This window comes from Osmerus eperlanus, chromosome 3 (assembly GCF_963692335.1).
Source record: "Osmerus eperlanus chromosome 3, fOsmEpe2.1, whole genome shotgun sequence".
NCBI classification, from domain to species: domain Eukaryota; kingdom Metazoa; phylum Chordata; class Actinopteri; order Osmeriformes; family Osmeridae; genus Osmerus; species Osmerus eperlanus.
The window spans coordinates 8,281,516-8,293,988 of NC_085020.1; the positions used below are offsets into that span (position 1 = coordinate 8,281,516).

General features: G+C 49.4%; 2 protein-coding genes across 2 annotated transcripts in view; one reads left to right on the plus strand and one right to left on the minus strand.

Annotated features, from left to right (window-relative positions):
• The window catches only part of LOC134017416 (eIF5-mimic protein 2-A-like), a 206,182-nt gene that overhangs the window by 108,856 nt on the left and 84,853 nt on the right, over positions 1-12,473 (minus strand). The window lies entirely within an intron of this gene.
• Positions 1-12,473, plus strand: part of abca12 (ATP-binding cassette, sub-family A (ABC1), member 12) — a 58,237-nt gene that overhangs the window by 41,277 nt on the left and 4,487 nt on the right. Inside the window, exons 49-70 of the mRNA XM_062456231.1 lie at positions 387-456; positions 577-711; positions 815-979; positions 1,236-1,419; positions 1,690-1,908; positions 2,038-2,234; positions 2,837-2,994; positions 3,170-3,406; positions 3,632-3,779; positions 4,010-4,256; positions 4,872-4,961; positions 5,969-6,062; positions 6,233-6,360; positions 6,470-6,557; positions 6,982-7,090; positions 7,934-7,988; positions 9,715-9,892; positions 10,049-10,164; positions 11,072-11,231; positions 11,441-11,694; positions 11,931-12,135; positions 12,307-12,416. Of these exons, the coding sequence (XP_062312215.1) occupies positions 387-456; positions 577-711; positions 815-979; positions 1,236-1,419; positions 1,690-1,908; positions 2,038-2,234; positions 2,837-2,994; positions 3,170-3,406; positions 3,632-3,779; positions 4,010-4,256; positions 4,872-4,961; positions 5,969-6,062; positions 6,233-6,360; positions 6,470-6,557; positions 6,982-7,090; positions 7,934-7,988; positions 9,715-9,892; positions 10,049-10,164; positions 11,072-11,231; positions 11,441-11,694; positions 11,931-12,135; positions 12,307-12,416 (3,347 nt within the window). The remainder of the gene's footprint in view (positions 1-386; positions 457-576; positions 712-814; positions 980-1,235; positions 1,420-1,689; positions 1,909-2,037; positions 2,235-2,836; positions 2,995-3,169; positions 3,407-3,631; positions 3,780-4,009; positions 4,257-4,871; positions 4,962-5,968; positions 6,063-6,232; positions 6,361-6,469; positions 6,558-6,981; positions 7,091-7,933; positions 7,989-9,714; positions 9,893-10,048; positions 10,165-11,071; positions 11,232-11,440; positions 11,695-11,930; positions 12,136-12,306; positions 12,417-12,473) is intronic.

Sequence of the window (12,473 nt, forward strand, 5' to 3'; positions counted from 1 at the left end):
TGTGCATGCGGATGGTGTAGCCCACTTTGGGAGGTAGGATTTGGCCTGAGGTGTCCCGGCGCTTCCTGGAAGAGGCGCCATCCTTGGGCAGCTTGAAAATGACACCTAGGGAGGAGAGAGAGAGAGAGAGAGAGAGAGAGAGATGGATGGAGTTATCAGTGCTAGATGAGGCAGTACAAAACAAATGTTGGGCTGGATTTAGTCTACAGTTCTGGATACAGTGTATCTGTGTGACAAAAGAGGAAGGTATTCAAAATGGGCAACATACTGTAAGTTTGAAATGAGAATTTACAGAGCGGGAGAGAAAATTCAGCGTTTTCTCCGAAGACTGGGATAGATGGGATAAGAGGTGTCCTCCTAACATATTTGTCACTCGTTTCCCACAGAGTTTGTTTGCCCCCACGTGTTTCAGCTACGCCAGTCAATACATCACTCGCTACGAGAACCAGGAACAAGGTAGGCGCAAGCTGGGACGGAAGCCATCTGGATGGCAGCCTTTTCATACCAACCGCGGTGAGAAACGGAGAGAATGAGGTAGCCAGCAGTGATTGAAACGGGCTGTTATGTCTCTTTCAGGAATTCAGTGGAGCAATTCGTACATGTCCCCGATGCCTGGAGACTCAGCGTCGTTCGGCTGGATGTGCTGGCTCCTGCTCATCGACTCGGCCCTCTACTTCCTGATAGGAGCATACATCCGCACGGTTTTCCCAGGTGACAGCACGACACAAGCACACAACACGGGCTCCATAGCCCCTCGTCGCACTTCATGAGGTACGAAGAGAGTCCTCATTCGTGCGGTTTCTGCTCCTCTCAGGAAAGTATGGCATAGCGGCACCGTGGTACTTCCCCGTGTTGCCCTCCTTCTGGGCAGACGTGCTCTGCTGCTGGGGCAGGAGACCCGACAGCACAGGCAAGGGTCTGCTGTTCACCAACATCATGCAGAGGAACCAGCCCGTCTTCTCCACTGACAAAGATGAAGGTACTCATCGTCTTCCTCCCCCCCCCCCCCCCCCCCTCCACTCCATCGCAGTTCCGACTGCCACGGCAGAGGCGACATGCTTTGAGGTCCCTTTGTCGTGCTTTGACCTTGTGATATTTGTGTCATTCCCTCTTTTGTTATGTCTCCTGCTCCCCCTGCTGGTCCCCCCCCCTCTCGTCTTCCTCTCCATCTCTTTACTGCTTCCTGTACCCCAACCTTTCTCTCTCCATCTCGTTCCCCCTTCTCATGCGTTCAGGGAAGAGCGGTCTGTCCCACCATGTGGACGAGGAGTTCTCCGACCTGCCCGTGGGTGTCGCTCTACACGGACTGACCAAGATCTACGGCCAGCAGGCCGCCATCCAGAACCTCAACCTTTCCTTCTACGAGGGCCATGCCACTGCTCTGCTCGGACACAACGGCGCTGGCAAGACCACTACTATGTGAGGGCCGTGGTCAATTCTGCTCTCCACTGTCTAGGCCACTTTCATCACATGGATGAAGGAATGGAGGATGGATGGATGATGAATGAATGGAGGGAGGGAGGGAGGTATGAATGGATGGGCGGATGGATGGACGGATAGATGGATGGATAGATATTCAACATTAAAATGTGGTTGTACTGTTGAGTACATCACAATCTACTTCTTTAACTATCCCCCATGTAAAGTGTTGCTGGTCAATCAATGACGTGTGAATGTGGTTGTATCCAGGTCTCTTCTCACAGGCCTCTTTGCACCATCCTCCGGCACCATCGAGGTGTACGGCCGGGACATGCAGAGCAACATTGACCAGGTCCGCAAGGAGCTGGGGGTCTGCATGCAGTACGACGTCCACTTTGACCACCTGACCACCAAGGAGCACCTGCTGCTCTATGGGCAGATAAAGGCCCCCCACTGGTCACAAAAGGAACTACAGGAGCAAGTGCACAAGTAAGTCTCCAACCAGAGGCATGAGTAGCACATTTTGCGAGTCAAATTTCAATGTTTCACTGGGAAGGGATAACTCATTCACGCAAAAATACCTCACCTCTAACTAACTTCCTCTCTCCCTTTGCCCAGAACCTTGCAGGAGACCGGCATGTATGCCCACAGGCACAAGCGGGTGGGCACCCTGTCTGGGGGAATGAAGAGGAAGCTGTCCATCTCCATCGCCTTCATCGGCGGCTCGCGCCTGGTGGTCCTGGACGAGCCCACCACCGGGGTGGACCCCTGCTCCAGACGCAGCATCTGGGACATTGTCATCCAGCACAAGAAGGGTGACTTACACATGCATGCGCACCCCCTGTCCTCTAGTCCACCGCCCAACACACACACACACACAATACATATTCACACTGGCAGACACACTGAACAACCACGTCGTAATGCCAGGGGCCGTGTGACATTTTAGGAGATGGACAGGAAAGGACAGAAAAGGAAAGGATAGGACAGGAGGAGAAGAAAGAGAGGCGATGAGAGCGTTCCCCGTAGGGCTTTTGTTCTTATCTGGTGTCTGACTTTCAATTCAACATTTAATTAAGCAGAATGGATTTTCTCCAGGTGCACACATGGTAGCTGTGGCGAAGGGAAGTCAGAGAATCCCACGGCGGCTGTAGTATGGCCGCGATTGCTATCCGTCATGCATTTGACGGTGGAATATGCCATTTAATTGGGTCTGTCTGAAACGATAGAGAGTGGGTTGCGCTGGGGGAGACCGGAAAAAGGTCATGTTTTCTCACACTTCCCAGTGTCTGGCTGTCTTTGGCCTTTGGGACTGTGCTGTGTGTCCTCGTTTGCCCCTTTCCTGTTGTTAATGTGCATGATTTGGTCTGTGTGTGTGAATGTGTGTGTGTGTATGTCTGTATTTACCCACGGTTAGACCGTACCATCATCCTGTCCACTCATCACCTGGACGAGGCGGAGGTGCTGAGTGACCGGATCGCCTTCCTGGAGAGAGGTGGCCTCAAATGCTGCGGCTCGCCGTTCTACCTGAAGGACAAGCTGGCGCAAGGATACAACCTCACCCTCACCAAGAAGGTACAGACAGATGCTGTGCGGATTGGCTGTGTATCCTGCCAACTCTCTGACTATACGAACAGTCTCCTGTCCCTCACACAGGTTTAGATTTGTTTTGTATTTTAGTGTTACTCTTTGCACGAAATATTCGACTTACTCAAAAGCCCTTTGATCCGACTCATCCCTTCCCCGGCAGGTCCAGGAGCCGGGCTCCAAGGTGCAGTTCAACAGTGCAGAGGTGAGGACCTTCATCCAGCAGCACGTGCCCGAGGCCAGACTGAAGGAAGGCGAGGTAGGGGACGTGGTGTACTCCCTGCCCCCCTTCACCTCCGACACCGCCTCCGCCTACCGCTCCCTCCTCTCCGCGCTGGACGCCAATCTGGACAGCCTGCAGCTGGGCTGCTACGGCATCTCCGACACGACCTTGGAGGAGGTGAGCACACGCGCGGCTACTGCACACGCCAACGGCTCGTACACCACCCCTACACCACAACGCTTGTGCTCTCAAACACGTGTGCCGCGCCAGATAAGGATTTGGAGAAAAACAACCTTCACAAAGAAATGAAACGTAGGCCCCCGGGTCTGTCTTCCACACAGCCGGGGGCGTGCGCTGCACATGTCTACACCCAGGTCCATTTACACTGGATGGTGTTTTTAGGTGTTCCTCCAGCTGACCAGGGATAACCTGGAGCCTGAGGACGACCAGCTCCGGTCTGTGTCTGAATCTGTCCCAGAGGCGTCGCCCTCCGTCGACAGCCTACCAGAGGACCTCAGTGACAGCGGCTCCAGCTTCGGGGACAAAGCCGGTAGGTTCCTCTGCTCTCTGTCTGACACCCGTGCGAGCTCTGAAAACATCGTCCGTCTCATAGGAGCAGAAAAAAAAGATCGACGAGGATGGGGAACAGTCTGTCTGCCTGTCTGTTTAAACAGAGTTAAAAGAAGGAGTTTAGGAAAGTGTCGTGTGCTCGGTAAATTCAGTTTCAGGAGCAACTATCTAACCTCCACACCCCACCCCTCCACCATCCCCCTCATGCAGGTCTGACCGGCTCATCCACAGTGCACGGCCTGGCCTTGGTCTGGCAGCAGATCTTGGCCATGCTGATGAAGAGGATCCACCATTCTCGCCGGGACTGGAAGGGCTTGATCTCCCAGGTGGTCCTGCCTGTCATCTTCGTCATGTTAGCCATGGGCCTGGGCTCCATCAGGAGCGACCTGCAGCACTTCCCCGAGATGGAGCTGTCCCCCGTCCTGTACAACGTCGGACCTCAGTACACCTTCTTCAGGTCAGGCAGTACACGCGAAGCAACAGCTTTCCAGATAGACACGCTGATCGTAAATAGGGCGGTTTTTGTGTGTGTGTAGGTGTTTTTGTTTTTTCTCATTCCACAGATAAAAAGTCAATCATGTTTTGCATAGGGAGTTGATTTATTTTGAGAGGGGTGGGGGTGGTGGGTAGAGGGGGGCTGGGGTGGGGGGTAGATACACCTTGAAGGGCAGGTGAATCAGAAAGAGATGGAGCCAAGTGCAACGAGGGGATGAGAAAGAGAGAGATGATTATGATTATATGATTTAGAGATGAAAGTCAGTAAGAAGGAGAGAGTCAAGGAGGGAGATGTCTTGATTGAGCAGCTCTTTGATCTGTGGAGCGTGCAGAGAGGGGAAAGTCGGAGGTATGGACATGGCCCAAAATCTGCGCCCTCCTACTGTCCTTGATTGATGTCTGAATGAGTTGGAATACAATTTTCTGGTGCCAGATCTCACATAAGCCTGCGTATCATTGACCTACAGTTTCCAGTTCTGAATCAATGCCAGGTCATTTTCATCACAACTGCACTGTGTGTTAGCAATGTATGGATGTGCAATTACCTTGGTCTAATGAATTGTTCCCTTGACAACAGTAACCAGAACTCAGACTCCAGCAAACTGGTGGACACCATGATGGCCTATCCTGGGATTGATAATGGCTGCCTGGGCAGCCCTGATAACCCGTATGTACTCCACTGCTTACTGTCGACTAAACGTTGAAGCACTTCTCCTATTAACCTTGGTTTAATTCAGTCGTAGTAACAATGAGCGATAACAGTCACACTTAGATCTGTCTACAAATATCCAGTTGTCACAAGCGGACCTAGATCTGTCCACGAATAATCAGTCATCACAGTCACACCAGTCTGTCTCTGCTCCCACCTGCACTGACAGCACCGCCTCCGTTTAGCATTTCGGCTCACGACATTCCCTACTGGCCTTGTCCCTCTTTAACTGATTGTGTCCTACTTTGTCTATCTGTCATCATTCTGCATCCAGTTTTGGCATTTATATTCCTTACTTTACCCCCTCTGTTTTCCACTTTGTTTTATTCGAACTCCTTCCTGTCTCTCTGTCTGTGTCTGTTTCTCTCTCGCTAGCTCTCTATCTCTCTCTGTCATCCTTTGTCCCTCTCTTTCGGTCTCTCTCTCTCACCACCATTCTCCGTACTCGCTCTTCGCTGGACTGTCCACATGGTATACGTGGCTTAAAGCCACATGGTATTTGTGGCTTAAAGCCTAGAAGCCCCTCTGCAGTGCGAGAATCATTTGTATTCCATAAACACTCTGTGTTTATAGGATAGATTTCCCCTCACAGGCACTCAAATCAATGTTGGCACTCATGAACCAGACCTTAGAGGCACTATAAAATTGTCAGCCAAAAAAAAAAGAGACATCTAGTCGTGCAGAAGAGCTTCAGTTTGATGCCCTGTGGACAATCACTGAGGAGTGCTGAGTGTCGCAGTGCTTCCCTGACTACAGATGTGGTCTGTGATGTCATGACAGTTTAAATGGGAATAAATGTGTGATTTACGCTCAGCCATATGGATCACGGATATTGCCGCGCTTATGCATCAAAGTGTATGCGTGGATTTGTGTGCGACGGAGTCATCTTATTGTGAACCACTTCACGTGTGCACGTGTTCATCTTCTCGTCCCACTGGTTCACCTTGTGAATGTGTCCGTTGAAGGGTGTGCAGCAGAAACGCACAGCCAGACACCTGGGAGACCAAGGGGAATAGCTCGGACGTGTTTGAACCCTGCAAATGTGGCCATCAGGAACAGGTAAGAACGAGCCACTTCGAAGGCAAGTGACACAGCGACTGGACATCCGTTGTGTGCGTCAGTCGCTGTGCCTCTGTGTGTGTGGCTGGGGTTGGCTGGGGTGTGGTTATGTGTGTGTGGTCGTGGTTGTGTGCGGGATTCATTTGTGTTCCCTTCTAATTTCCTTTCAGGTGTGTCCGAACCACCAGTACCAGCCTCCTCATAAGAAGTTGCCCTCCTCCCAGATTGCTTACAACCTGACTGGTCTCAATGTAGAAAGCTATCTCCTCTCCACAGCTAACAACTTCATCAGGGACAGGTACAAAAAAAACAATATCTAGTCTCACTTTCTCATATATATCAATACTTTTCTTTATGTCACAGTACTGTAACTGTATACAAATGTATTAAAAAAATTATCTCAACAGGTATGGAGGCTGGTCGTTTGGGCAGCCACTCCCTACAAGTCTGCAGATGGACCTATTGGAAGTGCCCAAAAACAGAACCCTCTCCAAGGTAAATAATGTAGTACCTGTCCCCAAAACCTCCAAACAAACATTCTCGTTCTGCTATAGTTAAGTCAATTATGCCTGAGTTTATAATTGCAGGCATTATGCTACAGATGCACTAAGATGCCTGGCCCCAGATGGAGCTGCATTATTACACTATCACTGTCATCGTTAACATGGTTTATCGCTGCACTTTCTGCTGTTATGTTTTTGCTTGAAATGTTCCTGAGATGATGATGCTTTTATTTGCATCGTTCCGAAACCGCCCCTTGGAACATTCGGGTTGACATTAATTATAGAAAAGCATGGAAGAATGTATAGGCATAACACAATACACCCCACCCCTCCCTCTGTCTCTCTCTCTCTCTCTTTGTCTCTCTCTGTCTCTCTCTATTTCTCTATTTCTATCTCTCTCTCTCTCGCCTGTGTAGGTCTGGTACAACCCTGAAGGTCACCACACCATTCCGGCATACCTAAACAGTCTGAACAACTTTATTCTACGCTCCAGCCTTCCTGCTGCCAAGGACCCACAGCAATATGGTGAGCAGCACACATTCTTCAAATATGTACTAGGAGCCTGCACTACGCAGTAACATTCCCACATAAAAACAATGGTCCTCGAGAAGGAGTATTTCACTGGAATAGCACAACAACTCTAATTTGAAGTATTCAAATCTCGGTGTGTTCTGGCTCCTCGAGGGTCTAACAAAGGGCCAATACCACACAAAATCACTTTGCAATCAAATTCCATTTATCACTTGCTGGCTCTGTGGCCCGCCTAATCTGCTGAAAGGGATTTACTCTCTCTCTCCAAACAGTGCTCCCGGGGAGATTTTCGTCATGTTTAGAGAGAGACCTTTAAAATGATATAATGTGATTGATTGGGTCTGGGAGGTGAGTGTAGCACCCATTTGGATTAGCAGGGCAGAGCTACCAGTTCCTCAGTCCGCAGCCAGGGGGCGCTGTGTGTCCTCAAGCCTCCCGTCACGTCGCCGAATGTATACAGATGAGCAACAGAGAGCTGCTCAGAGGGATTGAACCGAGGCAGACTGACGTTTCAGTCCCATTTCAGCACTGTACCGGAGATTCACTGTCTGCCTGTGGGCAAGATTAATGCAACCCCCCCCCCCCCACACACACACACACATCATACCCCCAGCCTCCACAACTTCCAGTCAATAAGAGAGTAGGGAAAGGGGGAAGGGGATGCAATCATTTAAATGTGACCTGTAGACTAACAGACTGAGAAGGAAAAGGAGTCTTCAGGGATTGCCTCAAGCAGAGTCGTCGTGCCATTGTTAACTGTACATTCTGTGTGTTCATTGTGCGCTATATGCTATGTAACAAAAAGAAAACATGTGTTTTCTGATTGTTTCTATACAGGTATCTCTGTGTTCTCCCATCCCTATCCTGGTAAAGTGGACGAAGAAGATACCATGTAAGAGCAAAACGGGACAAATTGACCTCGCATGAAGTACTGCACCAAGGCTAGCTGAAACTAATGCAGAGATCATGAGATGACATTTTCATCATTATCCCATTGAATTCAGTTAATTTTCCGCTAACCTGTCTGCAACTTGTTAAGACATTTAGATTCATGTCATCACTGTCTTGGTCTAGGGCAATCTGACTGTTGTATTTACCCATATTTGATTTTCTAAATGGATTTTCCTGAGGCTGCATTATTGATCAGGGGGCCCAATATAATGTGTGTTTACTCAGAAGGTGGTGCAGAGGATTGATTCTACCCTACTTCCACAAACACGGCAGTTTTAAACACTGCAGGCTATTTTAAGGACTCGGGGATTGAACACCTCAGTAGTATGTATGGCAAGCTCCCCCTTCTTCCATACTCTCTCTCTCTCTCTCTCTCTCTCTCTCTCTCTCTCTCTCTCTCTCTCTCTCTCTCTCTCTCTCTCTCTCTCTCTCTCTTGCTCTCTCTATCTCTCTCTTGCTCTCTCTCTCTCTTGCTCTCGCTCTCCCTCTAACTCTCTCTCTCTCTCCCCCACCTGCACACACAGTCTCAGGTATCAGGTCAGTGCTGAGCAGTGACTCATAAACGAGAGGGCAGTGGCCTGATCTGACCAGGAAGTTCCCCAAGCACCTCATTAGTGCACAGGGTTGTGCGGCAACTCAGCCACTCCTCTCTCACGCTCCCCCTCCCACTGCACCGACTGTATTTATTGGATTTCAGTTTTGTCAATGTATTCCACTCTACTGAGACCGGTATTATGGACCTAGCTTTGGTTGTTATTGATTTGCCTACCTGGAGTTAAAGAGGTTCCTACCCCAGTACGACACTGTCCTCCTTGTAAAGTGGGGCTTGTTGTCTGTGGGGCTCGGGAGTACTGTAACTCGAGGTCAATTTGATAACAAGCCTCACGCTGCTGGCTAATTAGAGCTGCTCTCTCAGCTTCGCTTCCAGTGAGCTCAGCTTCCTCTCTTTGGTCTGTGGTCCTGCAACCGGGACCAAAGTGAGCAGGCCGAACAGATTCGACAGATTCTACCAAAACCTCGGATACCACGTCTCTCGACGATTCACGAGTGGATGGAGTAGGCCGATAGGGGACGGAAGTAGCTGCGGCCGAGTGGCGTGTTGGAAAGGGATGGAGAGATCAAAGACACAGCAGGGGAACAGAGGGGTGCTGTAATATCTAAAAGGACCCCTGATCACGGAGCCCTTTGCTCGACACTGGCTCAGCTGGGTTCTCTCCATCGGGAGACTATCTCACCAGTAGCATGAGCTGTTTTATAGACATCTTACATCCAGTTGCAAAATTGTCTATTTTGTTTGTGGCCATTGTTATATCTCCCCTGGGGTTTAAGCATCTCTCTTAACAAGCTTGTATATATTTTACTGTGCTTGCTCTGTGCCTCTTTAAGGCTTGGCGTGTGTTATGACCTCTCCTGCACAGGGAGAACCACACAAGTTCGGGCAAACCATGGATTTTCCTTACATAAATACACATGAGGACGTAGATTGGATGTTTGAGAACAGCAAATGGAATGTTTGAGTTTGAGGTGGATTGTCTGTGTATAGGGCTATTCGGACTCCTTCAACGTGATATGAATCGCAGGGTACTGTGAGAAACATGCTTCCAAGCGGGATTCACAACTCCATCCTTCTTTCTCTCATTCTCAATCCCTGTCTGCCTGATGTTTAGGATTCGAGGCATGGTCCACATCTTGCTGGCTCTTTGTATGCTGACGGGCTTCTCGATTGTGACAGCCAGCTTTGTCATCTACGAGGTACAGGAACACCATACTGGCTCAAAAGGACTCCAGCACATCGCTGGCATTGGGGAACCCTTCTACTGGACCATCAACTTCCTCTATGACATGGTACCATAACCCCAAAAGACACCACCTTCTCCCAGGGACAGCCTGGCCAAATTGAACAGATGAACAATGTGTTACCAATTGATTACCACGTGTGAGACGGTTTAAGCGCTGTGTGTTTGTGATGTAATGAGCAGTCTGTCCATGTGTCACCTCCAGACCCTGTACATGGTCCCAGTGACCCTCTCCCTGGCTGTCATGGCAGCCTTTGGCCTCCCAGCCTTCACAGAACAGCAGAACCTGGGGGCTGTCACCATCCTCTTGGTCCTATTCGGGTGAGTGACCAGCCTCATTACCATGACAGGAATGTTGCTGACACCGATAATGCGTGTATTACTCTGCAGACGCTTATCATGGAAAACTAAAAAGGAAAGGAAAATAGCTGTAGCCTTGAATTAATTTGACTGAATAATCTCAGTCTGAAAATGTAGCTTCTGTTGTACTTCTAACACCATGAAACGATTTTAATCTGGGTTTTATATTAGATAAAGAGGGCCATCTAGACAAAGTGGGATTCCTGATAAAATCAAAGCCCATTGATATTGTCTTCGGTTTTAGTTTCAGGCTACGAATGCAAATGTTCTCCCAAATCATCGAATAAAACCTAGCTCAGCACCACCAATTCTTTATACAGACAACTGACTCTCATATGAATAATAATCACATACTGTAAAGTTCAAGAGATGTATTGGTCCATAACACAGGACCATAGTCACAGCAGTCAAATTCTTTATCCACCTGGACTGACTCTTGTGCCCGTGTTGCACTTTATAGCTTTACACATAGTGGTTCTGTCTGAAACACCTCAGCTGCATATTTTGTCCCTGACCTAGCAGGCACTGCAATCAAATGAAAAGCAGATCATTTACAGTAAGAGGAGTGTGGCGGAGAGTGTTAACCGTGAAGATAGGAGAAAGAACAAGTGATTTATCTTACGCCTTTTGAGTTCAAGTGTTTGCCTTTAAAATGCAGGTTTTTTGTTGTTGTTTTCTCTCTCTCTTGCGCTTCCTTTTTCAAGGTTGTAGACATTCAATTGAGCAAACACGTTTCTAATAGAAAAACTTCATAAGGTATCCTCTATATAGGCATGTTGATTAAACAGCTTTGCGTCCTTATTTTTGTGTTAAGCGTTAAGATGACGAAAAGACCTATTCATTGTTTTGCTTTTTACTATCTTCTCAGCTTCGCCACCTTCCCCTGGATGTATCTCTTGTCGAGCGTGTTCAAGGATCCAGAGATGGCCTTCATCAGCTACGTGTCCATCAACCTCCTCATAAGCATCAACACCATCATCTCCACATCCATCGTTTACTTCCTGGGAGAACTCAATAAGAACGACGAGGTGAGTGTGCTTGCTAGACAGAGACTGGACACGATCCAGGCCTCAATTTGGGGTCTGTAACCTGCAATTGCGGGAAGAGTCACAGACGTTGATGTTGATGATTTGCTGTAGTTACCAAAGGACAACGGCACTCAAGGAGAATGACACTGACCCTTTCTTCTTCACTTACCTTTTTGATGTCCCCCCCCCCCTCCCTTTCTGTTCACCAGAACATCCAGCAGGTCTACAGGACCATGAGCTACGTGTTCCTGATCTTCCCCCAGTTCAGCTTCGGAAATGGGCTGATGGAGCTGGCCCGCATTGACATGCAGGTGCAGGTCCTCAATGCGTTTGGAATCGACGCCTACAAGAGCCCCTATGCCATGGACACCATAGGCCCCATGTTCATCTCCTTGTTCCTACAAGGCATCACATTCTTTTCTCTGCGGCTGCTGCTCAACAAGTGGCTCATTCGTCGAGTCAGGTGAGTCCGGGGGGTTTACAGAGGGGGGCAGGGGTCGGTCAGGTAGAACTCCTATTGGATTTCCGGGCCAGAAGATGAAGATCAAGGGAAGCAGAACCAAGCTAATAGGGTCGGAATGAAACCGGTCGCCATTCGAACGTAAACTAGTTCCTCTGATGTCTCTCAGTAGGCACTAACACCGACAACGTCTCGTCTTCGTCTTGTTCTCTCCGCTCTCTCCTCTCCGTCCTCTCCAGGCTTCTGATCTGCCGCAGGAAGACGGTGCAACCCGCGGGTACTGAGGACGAGGATGAGGACGTGCAGGCGGAGTACCGGCGTGTGACCAGCGGGTCGGCCCGCTCAGACCTGCTGCAGGTCAACCAGCTGAGCAAGGTCTACCAGCACCTCAGCAAGAAGGTCCATGCTGTCAAGAGACTGTCTGTAGGCATCCCAGCTGGGGAGGTAAGATCACTTCCCCTGTGGCTCTGTCCGGCATCTACATTCAACATGTCGCAACCTGTCCTTAGAACGTCAGATACCACAGTAGGGTTTAATGAAGTTTGTCGAAAGCAGAGGAAGTTCTCCTTAATATCAGTAGTTGAGTGAAATGCGATGCGTGGTCCCTACCTGCAGTGCTTTGGCCTGCTGGGGGTGAACGGAGCAGGGAAGACCACAACCTTCAAGATGCTGACTGGGGACGTCAGCCCCACTGATGGCACAGCACAAATCAAGGACTGGGATGGGTAAGTGGCGGTTGTGTGCCCCGTGTAGCTCTTTCATGACTCGCCATATTTGGGGAT